Genomic DNA, 19,517 nt, shown 5'->3' with positions numbered 1-19,517 from the left:
AAACCAAACAAAAAAAAATAAACAAAAAAACAAACACCACCACATAAAACAGTGTAATTTGCATTCATATTGCATGGCCATATCAGTGTAAGTGTTCTGAAAGTAAAAACACAAGACTTCCGTAAAAAGATACAAACAACAGTGATATTTTAGCAGAGGCCAGTGCTATACCTACTGTTATGGAATGGATCAGAAGGAAATACTGGAGTCAGCATGAATTAATCCCTTAAAAAGATGCTGATATTCTTATGGCAAATTGTCATTATAAACAACTTCTCTCTTTTTAACTTAAGTTACAATAGAGGGATAGTCTAAAAGGCAAAAGATCCAGGCCAAAAGATCTGGAACCTATTATCCAACTCGGGGAAGAGAACTGTAGTTAATTTGATGCATGTGCAAGTCAGGGTAGAAGCTCAGCTCCTTTTAGAGCACTATGTTCTGCTATGGTTATAGACAAATTAATGTCTTTCCTTACTTCAGGAATCCTCTTTAATATTTTTGTTTTGGTTTGGTTTTTTTGTATGTGGAATGATTCTGCTTTTTGGCCATGGGAAACACTGCTAAAGAGTTAAATTGTTAAAGTGACAGGTATGGAGAATAAAAGACTTTCTTGTTAAAGGATTTGGTTTTGATAAGAATAATCATCTGACACTGCAGTTTTTAACACAAATAAATCAAAAGTTTAATTCCCCCAAATTAGTTATATACTGTAAATATTTCTTTTTTTAAAGATCTGAAAACTAGTAAAGTCTGAGCAATATATCTACTAGTTCTCTGTGCTGCCTGCATAGAAATGCCATTTAAATTACAAAAACACAACAACCCTATAAACGATTAACTGTTTTGTACATTACCAATTAGTTAATAAATTAATGATATACCATTTTCCCTGAAAGCAAAGTATTTTCCACCTTTGGATGGTGAAAATTAAGAAATTCTGTGTAAGAACAGCATTTAGCAAATAGCTGTTAAAAAAGAGACTAATTTGCTAGGTGGATTGGGACATCCATTTTTAAATCAATACAAAAAATAATTCATTGTAAATATATATAATATATATTTATACATATTTTGAATATATTTACATACATCCAGCACCTATATACTGCATCTGTGCTCTGTAAGTGTGTGCCAACATATATTTTCTCCAAATATTACAAAATAAACAAGAAAGGCAGACCCAGAGTTTGCCTCAAGTCCAACTGGTCCATTGTACAAACAAAGTCTGTTGCAGCTTACAGGAAGCCAGAAAATTGATAGCAATGAGTATCTAGACACAGCTCATAAATATTCCCAACAAAGAAGAATGTTTAAAAGTTGCAAATTATGAGATTCTTTATGCAGGTTCCAACTGCTTTCCTCCAAGTTTTCGCTTTTTTTTTTTTCCTTTTTTTTTTTTTCCCCCCATATTTCATATATACAAGGAGAAACATTAAGGTCCTGGAGAAAAGATTTTGTTTTGTGTATGGCAGGTAGCTTGATGTTCCTGATTCTTTACTCCTCTGTACGATTTCTTTTCATGTTTTAACACTTCCATTCATGTGTTGGTACTTGGGAAGACAAGGTTCATAAGGCATTGGATCGGGAGAAAAAACAGAGTCATCACCTGAAGAACACGAACTCCTCGTGTCAGGGTAACTAGGTGAATACTGTTCCAGAGGTCCACTGAGGTCCAGATACTCCTATGACAAAAGAAAAAAACTGCATTTTTAGACAGTGAGTAAAACTGACAATAACAATCACAAATACAGGCTGGGCGGAGAATGGATCGAGAGCAGCCCTGAGGAGGACGACTTGGGGTGCTGGGTGATGAGAAGCTCAACGTGACCTGGTCCACTCAACATGTCCGCTGTTAGCCCAGAAAGCCAACCGTACCCTGGGCTGCATCCAAAGCAGGGTGACCAGCAGGTCGAGGGAGGGGATTCTGCCCCTCTGCTCCGCTCTGGTGAGCCCCCCCCTGCAGTACTGCCTTCGGCTCTGGGGTCCTCAGCACAAGAAGGACATGGACCTGTTGGAGGGAGTCCAGAGGAGGCCACGAAGATGATCCGAGGGCTGGAGCACCTCTCCTATGAATACAGGCTGCGAGAGTTGGGGCTGTTCAGCCTGGAGAAGCGAAGGCTCCAGGGGGACCTCAGAGCAGCCTTCCAGTACCTAAAGGGGCCTACAAGAAAGCTGAGGAGGGACTTTTGACAAGGGCCTGGAGTGACAGGACAGGGGGCAATGGCTTTAAACTGGAAGAGGGAAGACTGAAGTTAGATATTAGGAAGAAATTCTTCACTGTGAGGGTGGTGAGGCAGTGGAACAGGTTGCCCAGAGAAGCTGTGGCTGCCCCATCCCTGGAAGTGTTCAATGCCAGGTTGGATGGGGCTTTGAGCAACCTGGTCTGGTGGAAGGTGTCCCTGCCCATGGTAGGGGGGTTGGAACTGGATCATCTTTAAGGTCCCTTCCTAACCAAAACATTCAATGATTCTATGTTACCACTGCTATGATTTGGTTTGATCACCCGGTGGGTAAAAGAACAGTTTAAAAATTACACTATTTCTGTAATGCTATTGCATTCAAAACTGCCTGTTGCTTAAATATCTCATAAAACAAGGAGCTTGAATAGAGAAAGAAAAACCAAACCAATAACACGGTACTTTTCTGAAGTCCAACATCACCAGCATTAGCCGCGTCAGTGGAAATAAACATGCCAACCACATCAAAAGACGACTTTTCACTCGCAATAATAAAAATGAAATTTCATCCTAAATAGAACCATTTTTCTTTCGCACATGGTAATGATTTGGAGAGGGAAAGATACTTCCAACTTTATATTCCTTTGGTCACTTTGAATATCTGTTTTATATTCTGTGATATTAAATTTGTGTTTAAACATGCAGTGGTATACGTGCAAAAAAGAACTGAAAGGAAACCAAAATTTAATTCCCTAGATTTGTTTTTTTTACGCTACGTATTCGTGTGTGTGTGTGTGTGTGTCCCAGAGTAGCCATGACCAAAGCAGTCATTAAAAAAGGAAATAATATCTGCTGAATCCAAGTTTTGGGTTAAGGCTCTTTTGCTAGAAACAACAGTTTTGGCAAGAGAATAAAGTTCTTTTTCCCCTTGAAATGTTCCTTCTCTTTCAACTTCTAAAGGCAGCTGCATTCATTTAAAAGCAATCTCTTCATTTGCTAAACCACAAGTTATGATCATACTGACGAGACAAGTCTTCCACCTCAGTCGGTATTTTATGCTGCTGTGCTTAGGTTTGGGGTAATTTAGTTCTTCAGCTAACATATTTTTTTAAGTCAGACATTCAATCATTACCACATTATAGTTAAAAAATGGTCACCATTTTAAAAGGGGGCGGGTGGGGTGGAATAAAAGTTTTAAAATGCTGACAAATACAGTAGGCAGCAAGAGAAGGCAGTTTGGTTCTACGATTACTGCCTATCTCGCTGCCTAGGCTTTTAAAAAATCCACAAGGGCAATCCTGATATGTATTTATTTTTTAGCAAACCAGTTCTAGGTGACCAGAAATAATCAACCACTTTTTGACAGATAGAAGAAAGTGTTCCAGTACTTGAAAAAACAAGGCTTTCTCATGGGATACGAGGCATGGTTCATCCTATCAAAAGACTTGATGTAATTCAGTTTGAATTCAGTATTGAAGGTAGGATCCTCATCCCCTCTCCAGCCTCCTTATCCAATCTCAGGGGCCAAACTCACATAAAGGGGCATAAGAAGTTTCCAGTATCAGGCTGGTTCCTGGTATTGCTAGAACATCACAACCATGAGGCTAACTCTTGGTGACTTTTGCTCATGTGGCTTGAGGAAATGTTCCACGCTACCCTGGGAAACATGGGAAATAGGGACTTTTGGGGAAAACAAAACAAAACACCAAAAAAACCCCCAACCCAACAGGTGATTATTCAGCATGGAGAAGAGCAAGACATTACCATTTAAGTAGATATAATTACTTGCACAAATGCAGAAGGTGGTAGTATTGGCTGCCTTAGCAAGTCTTTGAGTTGTCGGGCAAACCAGGCTGACTCTGTATCAACAGCGTCATTCTGGGGGAAAAGGGAAAGTGTCGCTGTGGAGACGACAGGCAGAAGTATTGTCACATTGATGCATGAAAGGCCTGCACTGCAGGAAAGCTGTGCAGATTACACAAAAATCAGAAGTCTCAAAAGCTATGGAGGAAAATGGGACATGCCGGAGCTCTCAGGAGACAGAGAGTGAGAACACGACAAGTTTTCAGGAACATAAAATGTGCTGCAAAGACAAGTGAAATAATTTGCTTTCTACGTCCAGGGTAAATAGGACAAAGGCAAGATCTTATGTTGAAAGATTAGAGATTAGGAAAAACTTTCAAGAAGTAAAGCTAATGAAACAAAGCAATAGACTGTCAAGGGGAAATGTGGAAATACAGCAGTGGAGATCTTTAAGGACAAGTTACATAAACATCTGTCAGGAATGACAAACGTATAGTGGATCCTGCCGTAGGCCGATCACATGGACTGGATGTGTTCCTGAGCTTTTTCCAGCCGTTTTTCCTATGATACTAGTCTGAAGAAATTTACATAACCCTAAAGGCCTTTTCAGGTTACCTTTGAGATCATTCCAGGTCCATGAGCAGTACAGAATTAGGAAGGCAAGATGGTTAAACACACACAAAAAAGAAAGCAATATCCTTTCCCAGGCTTAGAATTGCAGCCCAGAACCTCCCTCTTGAATTTGCAAATGCATATCCAGTCCAACCCACCCAGCACTCCACGGTGGCAGCCAGCCCATCTCCAACCGGTCTTGTGAAATCATATATAAATTCGGCAGGAAAAGATGCAGTCAGTGCTGGATGAGGGGAAAATGGTAACAGTACGCAGACCTGCATTACCGACTCCGTAGGGAGCGCATATTCCTGCCTCATCTCCGAGCCATCCCTTAAGGTGACACTTCTTAGAGTAAACCTTACAAAACAGATTCCAGATAAATTTATTGCTGCTACGGAAGCCAAAAATCTTCTTCAACCAGATCTAATGGGCAAATGATGATCATAAAAAATGGCATCTCTTTACTCAGGTTCTCTTGTCATCTCTATTGCATACAGCCTTTCCTAATGTTGCTTAATAATCCATTTTTTATTTCTCCAACAATTCTAAAATATTAAAAAGTAATGTTGAGCATCAATATAGAGCAATCCAAATATTTTTTTCCTACCTTCCTCCCCCTTACAAAGAAGTGCTATAATAATAGCAAATCTGAAAAAAATATTTTGAAATGTTCAAAACAAGTTGTTGCAACTTTCCTCTCTAAGGGTTTTGTTCTTTTTTTTCCTCCCATTATACATACAATTTCTCAGAAATGACAGGAATTTGTAAAATATTCCTGGGATGCCAAGCATTTCCTCTCAAAAGAAGTTTCCACCAAAAGACTCAACATTTCCATCACTTGTGATCTTCCTCAAAGGTGCATGTGATTTAGTGATAAGAGAACAGATTCCTGTGTGGATACCCTAATCAGTGTGCTCCTTGCTAAAACTAATAAAATCTCAGACCTCTGAAAGAATGTTCTTCAAATAAAACCTTTTTGCATTCGTATATCCCAACCTGAAGCAGTGTTAGGCAGGACCTTTGGATAATTGGATGGCTGTTCACACGTTCCCCGTGGGTCCTCGTTCCCTCCGCAGAGAGCTATTTCAGTGAACCTAATTCACTCGCAGACATATAATCTGAAATCTACCATTGACGATTTCTCCACTTCTGACCTAGTTATCATGGCTGGGAATCAAACCGAGTTGATAAATGAAAAAACACCATGAACTCTACATCTCTCCTTCACATGAAATTCACGTTGAAACACAAACGTTGCCTCTCAACCTGCTCTGTGTAGTCCCTCGGTACTGCTATGCCAAAAACATCAAAAGATGCAATGAGAAATAAACAAAAACACTTTAAAGACGTGTTTCTCTTTAGTTACTTAAATCAAGGCATAATGGCAAGAAATCGAGGATTTCATAGGATACATAGTTTAGCTGCGTGTCACTTCAGAGGACAACGACAAACAGAACAAGAAGAGAACTTGAGCAGGATTTCATAACTGAATAAATTCCATCTGTCTCTTGAACCATTTGTCCTGATCAGCAGCTTATGGAGGGAAACAATTCACCTACCTCATTAGTTGTGAGAGTGAGAATCCGATCCAAGTCTTCTACCAACTGTTTAAAAGTCGGTCTCTGTGAAGGCACAGCATGCCAGCAATCTCTCATCATCATATAGCTGTAAGAAATACACATTTTCTTGGCTTAATTAAAATCACACGTCCTTCTTGTAAACCTTTTAATACACAGTCAATGTTGTTCTTCACAAGCAAAGCAGCAAGCACCCACAGCCCTACACATGGACCACTGACTTTCCCAAAATTGTGCAATATTCCTTTCCCTAAAAGGTGCATTTCTACTCCTGTATCTCTCTTGCTCAGCGTCTAAATTCCCTTTTTGTGGACTCGATTCTGTAGCCTTCTCCCCCAGGAATTTTAATAGTATTAAATTACAAACATTTAAATATTTTTGCATGTTAGGGACTGCGGTCTTTATAAAGTGAAGAAATTAAAATGGGAAAAAATTAAAAATAGTTAAAGGTTTATACTGAAATATCAGAAAAGGAAAACACTCTCCGCTCATCACTAGATGAGTTAATGCAGAAGTTCCCAGATGTATTTTGTTGTGTACAAAACCAGCCTGATGTACCTTACATATGATTAGTGGTATGCGTACCACTTAGTACTTCTCATGTTAGAGATTAAAATAAAACAAAATATGGGTGTAAAAACACTGACGAACACTGGCTTGAAGACTGGCTTGTAGATGATCTCTTCTTTTTTCAGTGGGATCACAGCAGGGTGTGTAAAGAAGTATCCTCTGTCAAACATTTCCTGAAGACCTTTTCATACCTTTTCTTTACGTATCTATACATACACATATATCCACAATTTCAGAGTCAAGCAATTCTGAAAATGTTTGATTCTGCCAGGGGTAGCATTAACCATGTGAATTCAGTGCAGTTTGCGCCCTTCAATCCTGGTACAGCAAATAAGGGTCCTTACAGTTCATTGGTGCAGTTGGCAGGTTTATCCATTCGGTGCCCTTCTTTAAGCAGCTTAAAAAGTTCCTCCACTGGGATTCCTGGGTAGGGTGATCCTCCTAATGTGAAGATCTCCCACATTAACACACCAAATGACCAACTACAAATCAAAGAGAAAATCACATTAGTAGATCTGCCTTACTGCTGAAAAGAGAGATGTGTCTGGGGCAGATGCAATGACTGCCAATCCCTCTCAGAAGATGCTTAAATTAGCATCTGCCCAACTCTGACCGCCCTGAGCAGGACATCAATCTGTGAAGTGCAGCAGGTGCACGGGTAGCAATAGGGACTGATCCGAGCATGTTCTCAAACACACTTTTTGCCCTTGTCTGGTGGGCTCTGAGCATCTGAGTTTCCAGGACTACTGCGAAGAACTGTGTCTTCGCAGCTTAATTATTTACAGAATACTCATAGCTGAGCTGGACTGCAACTACGTGGCAGGATATTTTGGAAAAAGCAGACTGTTCAAAACAAAAACATTTTGCATCATTCTGCTCTCTTTTCTGTTTTAATTAATTTTTGTTATGAAATGAAGGAGGTTAATTTTAAGCCAGTTTTCCTGCCTGCTTGCCACCTCCTCCAGGGCCTGCCTCATCACGCCTTGCTGGCAACCTCAGGCTCTTTGGCAGGCAGCTTTGCCAGGTGAGCAACAGCACACAGCTTGCACTGGCTCCCGAGCTTCTCTGCAGCTCTTCTAGCTTTGCAGCAGTGTATTTTAGTAAATTGTTTGCACAAACTTACAATAATATTATCTTTAGCCGTCTTCAAAGCCACCATGGGGCCAAGAGTCTCCAAGTTCCAGCAGTGAAATTCTTGTGCTCCCTGGCTGCTGAGGAGCTCAGACCAACTTTCAGTCCTGAACCAGTCAAGTAGTTTACTTCACATTCACTTAAATATTTTGCCAAGATGTTATTTTAAAACAAAAGTTTGATCCACCCTTAACCTGTGTATATAGTTTCCTTTGTAAATAATGCAAAGATTGCAGGAAAAGCCTTAGTAAATGCTTTTCTTAAGTAAAGAACAGCCCAGGAAGTGCACCCAGTTTAAAGAAAGAGGAGATATCTCTTATTTTCTCCACCCTGCCCTTTTTCTTTTTAACCCTGCACTGACATGCATAACCTTTTACACCTGTGCTGGGAAGAATCCAGCCCTTTACAGTTAACAGGTTCTCTTGGAGAAATAAAAACCATAAGATCTTCATCTGCATTTCATAAAAAAGTACACATCTACTTCAAGTACAAAGCACACGAGTACTGTAGATGGGCCTAGAAAACTATAATAGGAAGCAGAATAAATCCCGAGCGGTTGCATCAGCCAGCGACTGTGCACACATTAAAAGATTTTGAAGTGTCAGAGCCCAATGATTTCCTACTACATGTGAAGTACTGCTGGGAAGCAACATGACTTCTAAAAATCAGAAAAAACTTTTCCACTATATCAAGCCCATATTTTATTATACCTAATCTTAGCACAAGATTTTTTTATAAGAAGTTTTCAGGAACTTTCTTTTCTTTCTTTTTTTTTTTTTTAAACCTGAAGGAAGTCGAGAGTATGTCAAAAGCCAAGCAAATTAGATAGACTCTTTGTAGCTGCACATCCGTAAATAAGTTCAAGGGGGGAAACTTCCGCACTGACAGAAGGAGGTTAGCATTTTCCACCTTTCATGTGCTTTGAAGCTGGGCAGATTAGTAACAGAGCACTGGTTAGCAGTCTACCATAAAATCCTCACTTTCTAAGGGCAAGTCCTGTTCCATCTATTAATATGTGAAACAGAATGAAAACGCTTAAAGGTAAAGGACATCAGGAAAATACATTTAAATTATTCCAAACTTTAACAAATACAAACCAAAACAACCCTCCTTCCCATCCCCCAAAACCTCACTCAAATAAGGCCACTTACACATCACTTTGATGCGTGTAAACTCTGTCAAACAGAGCTTCTGGAGCCATCCACTTTACTGGAAGCCGTCCCTGTAATTTTGGAGGGGAAGGGAAGAAAAATTAAAATGGTAGTGATTTATAGGATGATTTCAACATCATTTTTAAAAGAAGATTAATCAATTCATGGGGAACAGTCTGCTAATGCAAACCAGCACATAATTTACCTTTAAAATTTTCAGGGGGAAAAAAAAATAGTAAAATGGGTTGAAGTAGGAAGACTGTTAAGAAAAATGGATATAAACACCTAAGATAAAATTAAAAGCACTGAGGGCTCCCAAAAAGTTCCCAGAACAGTAAGATAAGCAGATCAAAATTAAAAAGATCATTCCACTATTGCTCGTTAAAGACAAACCAACCCAATCAATAACCCTCTGAAAAATAAGCCTGCCTGCAGAAATAAGTTGATCACTAAACCCAAGAATTTTGTTTTACCGTTCCACCTTTTGCAGTGACCCAAAGCTCACAGTCACCGCTGCCTGTTGTTTTGCACACAAAGTCTGCCCTGCTCGGAGCCCCAGAATCGCACTAAATTTGATATGAAGACGATTCAATTCCCTCCAGTACTGACGTACCCATACCTGGTTGCTCTGACTTTTGGAAGCAGGCAGATATTACCATTAAAATGCCATTAATCGCTTAGTGTTTTATTTTCATAGATAAGCCACTTAACATGACTGTTAATAATAATTAATATTTATACAAAATATTAAAGTCTGTAGAACTGAATGAGTTCCGCAAAGTTCCCATCGAAACCCAAGTGCAGTTCGTCAGGATCTTAAGAGATCCCCTGAGAAGGAGGTGTAAGCTGTTCTAACTACACCTGAAACGTTTTATTTTCTTGATTTGGTACAGGCTAAACAGGAAAGCGGTGACAGAGTAGGGAGTAAGAATCAATTTTCTCAACCTCTAGCCCTACTGTGATAACACCACCATAACTTGTACATAACAAGCTAAGTACAGGCAAAAGGCAGAAAGCTGTATGTGGCATTAAACAGGGTTTTTATTATGGTTATTGTTAGTGCCGTTTATATAGTGTTTTTCAAGATCCTAGGCTTGGTACCAAATCAGCTGGAATCAACAGGAATACTTATTTCAACTGATTGGAGTCAGAGACACACAGAAAACAATTCTTGCATTTTAGCATTTCTAATAAATCATACAATATACAGCCTCTTTGGTTATCTTTTTTAACTAACTGTCACTGTAAGAGGGGACAGAAATGCTTATGTCCTTGATCCCTGTTTTCTGTCTGTGATGAAAAGGGAGGCTGCTGTACAAGAAGCCCATTAAGTTTATAACCATAGCTTTGAAGTGAATCATTGAAAGAAACACTTGTTTCTAGAGATAAGAAAACCATCCACTTACATTAGTAGTCTTTTTATAATAATCTATATTGTTGATGTCTCTGGCTAAACCAAAGTCTGCTATTTTCATGACATTATTTTCAGTCACCAAAACATTTCTTGCAGCCAAGTCTCGATGGATACACTGGAAAGAAAAGGAAAAAAAAAACAAAAACACAAGGCCCACTGAAATAAACTGCCATAAAAGTGAAATTACTTCTACACCATAACTAAGCCTCCTTTACAGATTTTAACCTAAATAACAAGGTGGGAAAGCCACACATTTACTACAAGCCTGTGAAATATGATTTCTTAATTACTGCAATCCATCCCCTCAGCTGGTGTTTCCAAGCTGAACAATGGCCCTAAGAAGCCTCTTAGAAAAGCCTGGTTTATTTAAGACATATTTTGCTAAGGCTGAAAGCTTGGGTGGTAACCCAAACTGTGCCACGCTGTTTGTGATTCACTCTCCGTTACACGTGCCCAGGTACAGGCATTGCAGTACTTTCATTACAAATACTGTTAATGAGTGTTTTATTAAGTTCCTTCTCTTAAATTACATCACCCCACCAAAGCTAAAACCCGACAGTCTGGATCAGTGCAACAATTTTTAACACAAAAGATCATAAGATGAGATATATGCACAGTGTACATCGTTTTAAACTAGATGTCTAGGATGTGTGTATTTACTTCAACCATGAGACTGTAACAATTTAATTTAAAAAACAAAACAAAACGAAAAAACACACAACCAAAACAACACAATCTGGGCTGGGGGCTGTTTGCTTTTTACTCAGCTTTGATACTCAAACTAAAAATGTTATCTCCTCAGAGATTTTTCCTTCACATCAGCATTATCCTGAAAACTTGCAACTGATTTTTGACACTGAAAGGACGTTGTGACTGCTCTGGATATTATTCCTGCGTTTAAGCAGCCTTATTAGGGTCGATGGCAGCAGAGGCATGGTGAGAAACATTGCATTTGGAATCCCCCCAAGATATTCTACTTCTTTTCAAGTTAATTTTTTTTTTCCCTTTCCTCAATTTAGGTTACTCTTCATGTTGTCCTCTTTATTTTAGCATGTGCTTAGACATGCTGGACTGAACCACCACAAAAGAAAAAAAAAAACAACCTGTACAACAGCCAATTTCTTTCTTGCATTATAACTTGCCCCAGCAATTTTCTGAGATCTCTTATCCTGCATGGGTAAAATCAGCCTACAAAGCTTTTGCTCCTCACTGGCTTAGTCATGGGGAACTGCCAGGAAAAACTTGCTCCAGCAATGCCTTCGTGTGCGCAGAACCAATGGTACATGCTTTCAGCATCAAATCAGTCTTCTAATTTAGCATTAGCAGTGCTATGGCAGCAGAAACACCATAGGGCAGGCTTCCTACTTCCCTGTCCCTTTTCTCAAACCCTTCAAGAACATCCTCTGAGACACTAGGAACTCAATCCAGTTGCCCAAATAGGAGTACACACTGTCATCTGAGATGCCCTGTGCTATCCAAGGCATCTTGATGAGACTACCAGGGATGACACAGGATCTACAGCAGACCCGTGCCCTTCCAGAGTGGCAGGCTGGGAGTACCATGGAGCATCTCAAATGGCATGTAACACCTCTCAGTGAATACACCAATTGATTCAAACCCTGTTATCTCTGTCAGTATATTTCTGCTTTCTACAGTTTTACAACTGAGGATCTTCCCATCTTCAAAATGGTGCCATTATTGATTTCCATATCTGACCATTTTCACAGCCAGTCCTCTGGCCCTAATGATTTGCTGTCTCTTTGCAAGGATCTGGGCCAGTCCCTGCAACCCTGTATCAGAGCTTCTCTGTCATTCTTGCGCAGTACTGGAGCGATGGAGAGGACACGTCGACAATTTTAAAAAGCATCCAGCCAACTTGGAAACAACATCCCATTGCCACTGTACAATTGCTTGTAAGGCAAAAACTTTCTGTAAGGCAAAAAGTAGATGCCCAAAAAATCTTCTTTATATATTTCTTGTAATTTTTTCTTCTGCTTTTTTGGTGTCAGTGAACCATTTATTGGATTGAAATAACAAGAACACTAACCTTCTCACAGTTCCTGCATGATGGAAATACTATGAGAAGACCAGCTCTCCTATTATTCCAGCTCAGTAAATGGATCCCTAAGGGGAAAAGAGCTAGTGAAATACAGACAGAAATGTTGGGATATCTGAAGAACTGGAATGTGCAGTTTTGCTACGTGCTGCCATTGTTTTCCCTCTGCCTTGTGCAACACCTCACATTCTAAGTTCGGCACAGCGTTGATCAAGTGTTTTTGCAAAGGAACTGGATCAAGGATGAAACAGTTCTGTCGTGTGCATCTGTGCAAGTGCACACCTTCTTGGCAGTGTCCTACAAAAGCACTTCAGAGTTTCTCAGGTGGACGCTTGTTCTCAAGATTTGCCAATCAAAAGATTTATTCTTTTCATAACAGTTCTGTCGTGTGCATCTGTGCAAGTGCACACCCTTGGCAGTGTCCTACAACAGCACTTCAGAGTTTCTCAGGTGGACGCTTGTTCTCAAGATTTGCCAATCAAAAGATTTATTCTTTTCATAACAGTTCTATTTTCTTGGGGCATGGCTCATTGCCAGGCAAACGTTTCATTAATTTTAGAAAGAGATATCCTAAGGTGCTTCACCTAATACAATACTCATGTTTACTTCATTAGAAGATTTTTGTCTTGGTGTCATGGCATGTCTCCCTGTCTACTCTACCGCGCTTAGAATTAGTATTTCAAAACAAAAGGATAAAAGCAAAATTAGACCTCAATTCCTCCTCCCCCTAACCTCTACAAGTGCAAAAAAGCAATAAAAATATCATGACTGTACACAACAGGAATGAACTGTACACAATGTTCAGCTCTGGTCTTTGGTTAAAATCAGCTCCATACTTGGGAGCAGACACAACTGGAAATTGGTAGAAATCCCACTAACCACTCCACATCATGCAGGAAGGGCTTAGCATCAATATCTGGTGCTTTGGTTTAGCCATTGGGTCCAAACACCACCCAGCGTATTCATGAGTGCTTGTTCACCAAGCCACAATATGTTTACAGAGTTAGTTATACAGGGCTATTTAAGGTTTCAGAACTATAATTTAATCAAATTGCTGGTTAAAAAAACCACAAACAAACATTTGAAGAAAAGTTGAAGAAATAGGTGTCTAGCGACATGACGGGATGAATAAATTCTTTCAACAAGCTTGCTCTCCTGACAAATACCAGTTTTAAGTAAGGTGCCTAATTTAAATGACTAATTCACTCCATTTATTTTTGCCTCTTCTGTTCTCAATTTTTGCCCTAGTATCTTGTGGTCCTCTCAACTCTGCCTGTTATCATTCTGCAAATCCTTTTACTAACTGAATTCATTTATTTTACATCACTACCTGAGCTGATTTGGTCGATTTGACTGGAAACAGAAGGCAAATGGTGCCTGTTGTCTCATGGGTGGAGTAATGTGACTTGTGTAATCAAGTGGCCACCTGTGCTTATGAATTCAAATCGCAGATATGTACGCAATATTTACTTTAAACGATCCGTTCTGGGCCTCATTTTAGCAATGTCATTAAACAGAGATTAAAAACTTTAAGCATATGAATTTTCCCACTGATTTTCAAGCATACAGATTATGCAACTTGTTTGAGAAAGGTCCTTCTCCCAGCAAATTCTGGAACGCAAACGAGGTGAGAACAAAACTAAACTTAAAAAAAGGTGCCAAACAAATACGCACTATGTGCTTTGTGCAGTATTTGCTGAGTTCTACCTACTTTTTGTGAAGCCAGGTACTCCATGCCTCTAGCCAACTGGTACGTGCATGACACTAAGTCCTTGAATGTCATCTGCTCTTCTGGTACTCTGTTAATATCAAATGAATACTCCATCCCCGGAGGGCGGCGTGCCCGCAGGTACTCACGCAGGTTTCCTTTGGAAGCATATTCTACTATCACATACAATGGACCTTTGGATAAACAGAACGGTGTGAAAAGTGCAGTAAGGTTACAGGGTAAAATTTATGTAAAGAAACTTTCAGCGTTCTGTAATAAATGAACTAAATTAATAAATGTTTAACTGTGAAATCAGTAAGCACAACTTGAAAGAAAAGGAGATGCAGACCTGGCAAAGTGACTGGCTCAAAGCTCCATAGCAGGATAGCGGCAGAGCTACAATCACTGACTGAAACTACCTAAACCCTGACTCAATCCCTATTCTTTCCAGACCATGCCATGAACTGAAAAGCAAGCATTTTCAATCAAAAAATGCCATGAGATCTCAAACGAGGGGAAAGTGCTTCTTAAGATTTTTTTAATTTCCAGGGTTTTATACCATTCTGCACCACTTTGCATGACATAATTAGCTTTTAATAAAAACACTGTGGTCTTCAGAGAGTAAAAGTGCGCATTTCAAATTCATGGGATGCAAGTTCCACTAAAGCAAGACTGACAATTCGGAACAACAGGCATGGGTAAAGTCCCTGTAAAATGTCATTTTTTCCCTACAGCAAGGGATTAGAGAGCTTTCATATGATATAGTACCCTTTCTCATATTAAAGCTGCAAGTATAATGAGAGACAGAAGTTAAAATATTGCTGCTAAGCTAGGGAAATATCTAAAAATCCCATCACTGCATGACTGCTTCCTTAAAAACTCTTGAAAAATTATGATTAATGAGACTTTTGCAGACCTGTTGGAAAGTCCTAGTTTACTTTCTTTTCTCTACTCACCATCCTGGGTACAGGCTCCGAGGAGATTGATGATATTTTTATGCTTTCCAATCATCTTCATCATCTCCATCTCTGACACCAGGTCAGACAGATCTTTTTCTGTAGCATCATCTGTACAAGACACAGGTTCAGTTCACATTTTCTAGCATGCCAGTCTGAACTCCAAAGGCCCACCAGTTGGTTTAAAACAGGTGTGCTTCAAAACGCAGAATACAGGATTTGTTTTCCAGTATACACTGTATGTTATACAAAGTCATATGTTATGTCCTCACAAAAAAAGTCTCAACCTCTTTGATGGACTGACCATCTCTTCAGTGTTATATGTTAAGAGGCAACACAGTAATATCAGACTTAAAGTCATATGTTATGTCCTCACAAAAAAAGTCTCAACCTCTTTGATGGACTGACCATCTCTTCAGTGTTAAGAGGCAACACAGTAATACTAGACTTAAAAACGCTGTCCTCGGCTATCAAACCTCCAATAACTCCTGCAAACTAACCTTACAATTAAATTCAAAATAAATAGGCACCAACCATCTGGACTGAACAGCCTAGGATCTACACAGGGACAGCCTCTGACATGAACTAAACTAAAAGCAGAGAGACCCACATGATGCTAATACGTCTCCTGGCTCCTAAATACTCTCTGCTTAAGATAAACAGGCTGTCAAAGGCGCAGATTTACACCCTAAACTGCTGAAGGCTGAGGTCAGCTATGTGCTCTTTGACCTCCCCCATGATGACAGAGTTCAGATGCCACAAAAGAAACTTTTTGTGGATGAGAACTGCCATATCACCCATCCTGATCCCTAACCACCCAATTTTCTTACCTTTCAACATTTTCACTGCCACAGTCACCGCTTCTTTTGGCCTATCTTTGTCAATCCCCACCGCTTCGGCCATGACGACTTGCCCAAAGCAACCTTCTCCCAGGGGTTTACCCAGCGTCAGCCTAGAGGTGTAAACAGGAGATTAACACACAGCATCTGGTGAAGGGATGCAGCCAGTGAAATTCCAAGGCTAAATATAAAAAGCTTTCAACAACTTGCTGTAGCATGAAGCATTTATCATATGGAACTAATGAGACCCCGGTTGCGTATCCGTTTTCATGCGCGCTGCAGTATGTTTTCTTAGGGATGGTATAGCAAGCATCTTAGAAGGGCAGATCATTTGCTAAACCCAGCCTTTAAGCTCTCTCTCTCCTTGTAATAAGAGGGTGTACTCGACGGCAAGTGGGGAGACACAGCACGGAGGGGCAGAGTTTTCAATAAACATCAGACTGCATCTGAAATTCAGAAGCAGCCAGCAACACGAAAGCTTCTCCTGTCATCGTAACATGGACAGTCGTCTTCTTTTTCACATTGACTGCAAGGAGATGAAAGAAAAGTTTCTTTGCGTTTGTTGCTGTGTGGTCGCTTTCAGGCAGGTGATGATTTGTGTGGTAAAGGGTGGTATTAAGAGCAGGGGGATGTTTTAAATGTTATTAACTCCTGTGATATAACGGCACAGCGCAAACAGAAAGGAAAAATCAAACATGGCCTCAGGCAGCGTAATTTTATCTCAGAAGTCATATTCTTGCTTTCTGTTTGGGGATGCAGGCCATGAACACTTGCCTAATGATCTCTTGTGCTGAATGAATTAGACAGCAAGTCAGCAGACACGGTGTTTGGGGGCAGCTGCAGGTAATTATCACACCCATTTCTTTTGTGTGGCTGATGAGGTGGTCAGAGAGCCACCTTCTTCTGGGAGAGAGGAGGGAGGATAACGGCGAGAGAAGGGGAAGGGAAAAAGAGGCCGATGACAAACATGCAGCGAAGGCTCGGGAGGGGTTACTGTTGCAAGAGCCCGGCTGGGTAAAGGCACCCGTGATGCTCGTGTGCCTTGAACAGCTGCCAGGAGCTGCCACGGCCGCTGCCACTGGCTCCGCCCTTCTGCGGCAAAACCCGGTGCAGCTCACGCAGAGGCGATGCTCTCCCTGCCCGGCCGCACAACCGGTGGCACAAAGGCAGCACCTCCATGGGACAAAGCACTTGGCAGATCTGAGCATCCCCTACAAGCCGTTCTTCTCCATGGCCTCCCCACCCACAGCAAGATCGCTCTTCTGACATCCTCATGCATTCCCCCAGTGCTTTGATCCTTTAAGGGGAGAGACGGGATGCTTTATCTACCCACAGCTGGGTCTAGGGCAGAGGCTGTTTCTTGGCTGCAGGCTCTTTGTTGCCACAAGCATCATGTAGGAGGGTAACAGAAGATGCCTCCTGTCTGCAGCACCCGGGCTCTGCTCAGAGAGCATGAAGCAGAGACTGGGGGAAACTGGAACATGGCTATAATCACAGTATCAAGGCAAGAAATCTCCTAAAAGAAGCAGTCACTAAGTGGGCTATGCATTTTGTGGAGCATATACCTTTGTTGCAAAATCTGCTCATAACAGACAGACACAGAGATGTCGATCTCAACTTTTTGAGGATAAAAAGGTAAAACAAAACAGACACTTCAAAGCCTCTGGGCAAAACATTTTTGGTTCCAGCCTAAGTGCTCAAGGGCCAGATTCGGGCTCCTTTACTCGCAGAGAATACCATCTAATATCCACAAGCAGTGCCATGGCAGAAATTGGGGAAGGTGGTCGACGAGTTTGATGTTGCTAACATCATCCAGTGCAGGGGCTAGATTCAGATAAGCATTTTCATAATGGTCTTCTTATGATCTTGGCTTTCCATGGTCAAAAGCAGGATTCACAGATATGATATACATAGGGACTCGTTCTTAAAAGCACGGACTTCTGTCTTTGCCCGTGAAATACACAGAGAGGTTGTCACACCATCAACAGAAGAGTGTTAGACCAGGGCTAAGTGGTTTGAAAACCCCGCTTATCTGCTCAGGCACAAGACAGAAGTGAGAGGTGGTTCCTCCCGAGGGCAGCCCGCAGACTCCTTGTCAAATGCAGTCTTTGCCTCGGAGAGAATTCCTCAAGCTGTTTTGGATTGGTTTCTAAAGCAAAGGCGAATTTAAAAAGGTGCAAAGACTGAAGGGCAGCGTATGCTATGCTGAGGTCATCCTGCATTTTCTCCAGAACTAAAATTGAATTTGGGATCTTGGCAGAGAACAAACATTTGCATTGGAAACTGGTTAATTTATATGCTATTGCCCTGCTAGGACTAAAGTAACAAACCCCTCATTGTGCGCCTCCTGCCCCCCAACCTAATAAACTGCCTCTAAATAGCCTCCTTTCATTGCAAATCTGCTCCACCTACATTTGTGCTGGACGTTGGTTTTAAATGTTTAGCACTCTAAAATTTTCCGCATTTAGTGTATCCCCCCAGGGTATGGGCTGACAGAAGTACATATACAGGCCCCCACTGTTGACGAGAATACTGCAGGTGGCAATTACAGCATTTTGCACTGGTTTTTAGCTACGTCATTAAAATAATTTCCAGAACAGTTGTCAGAAGTTTCAAAATTACAGCTCTTCTATCCAAAAGTTACAACACTGAACTTTCAAAGAGAACTGCTCATGATAAGAGGTGTTATTTTCTCAAAGCCACCTAAAGACCTCTTAAAGTTAGTACTAACTTTAATATATAATCATGGTTCTGTCTGTGTTATTATCTATTTTACATGTCTTTTTTATATTAAGAAATACGCTTACAGCTTTAATTAGATTATTCAGAAGCTCATTTTGCATGTTAGTCCACAGATTTTGAAGAAAAGCAGCCATATGAATTTGCACAAACCAAAATTCAGTATGCTTGCTTGAAACCTAATACTTTTAAGCCACAGAAGTTGCAAATACATGCACACAATATGCAAAAAGTCCCCCTAAATCATTATCTCCATTAATACAGGCTAATAAAAAAAACCAGCAAAAAATCCTACCCAGACTTCTGACAGAAAGAAAATATTGTCTAATACCATATTCTAGATTTTCTCTATCTCCTACATGATATTGTATTCACTATTTTATAAATATTAACCAATTAAGTAACTAAGAAAGAAACATGGTTTAATGTACAGAGGTATTGCTTGAGGAAATCTCAACTGCCTGTCAACAATGCTTGTATGTGGATATCTCTCCCAGCCTAGAACATATATATTTTGAAATAACACTTCAGATTCACTCTTTTCCTAACAGAGGAGTCACATTTCAGCAGAGTATCTGAGAACCTACACAAAATCTGAAAATAAAATCAGAACGACAGGCAGAGAAAATTTAGTTTCTATTTAAACAAACAGATTTTAGATAATTAAATTGGATCTTGATCTTCATAGAATCATAGAATCATTTAGGTTGGAAAGGACCTTTAAGATCACAGAGTCCAACCATTAACCAAGCACTGCCAAGCCCAAACTAAACCATGTCCC

At 40.4% G+C, this 19,517-nt stretch overlaps 1 protein-coding gene across 1 annotated transcript in view; it reads right to left on the bottom strand.

The window, feature by feature from the left end:
* Positions 1-1,394: 1,394 nt before the first annotated feature.
* LOC104158740 (fibroblast growth factor receptor 2-like) overlaps positions 1,395-19,517 on the bottom strand; it is an 82,497-nt gene continuing 64,374 nt past the window's right edge. Inside the window, 8 exon segments of the mRNA XM_009696468.1 lie at positions 1,395-1,682; positions 6,155-6,260; positions 7,087-7,224; positions 9,025-9,095; positions 10,431-10,553; positions 14,206-14,396; positions 15,159-15,269; positions 15,989-16,110. Of these exon segments, the coding sequence (XP_009694770.1) occupies positions 1,518-1,682; positions 6,155-6,260; positions 7,087-7,224; positions 9,025-9,095; positions 10,431-10,553; positions 14,206-14,396; positions 15,159-15,269; positions 15,989-16,110 (1,027 nt within the window). The 3' untranslated portion in view covers positions 1,395-1,517.

The sequence above is a fragment of the Cariama cristata genome, unplaced genomic scaffold, assembly GCF_000690535.1.
Source record: "Cariama cristata isolate BGI_N322 unplaced genomic scaffold, ASM69053v1 scaffold9603, whole genome shotgun sequence".
Classification (NCBI taxonomy): Eukaryota; Metazoa; Chordata; class Aves; order Cariamiformes; family Cariamidae; genus Cariama; species Cariama cristata.
The sequence above is the reverse complement of the archived record's forward strand: the minus strand, read 5'-3'. Positions and strand labels throughout refer to the sequence as shown.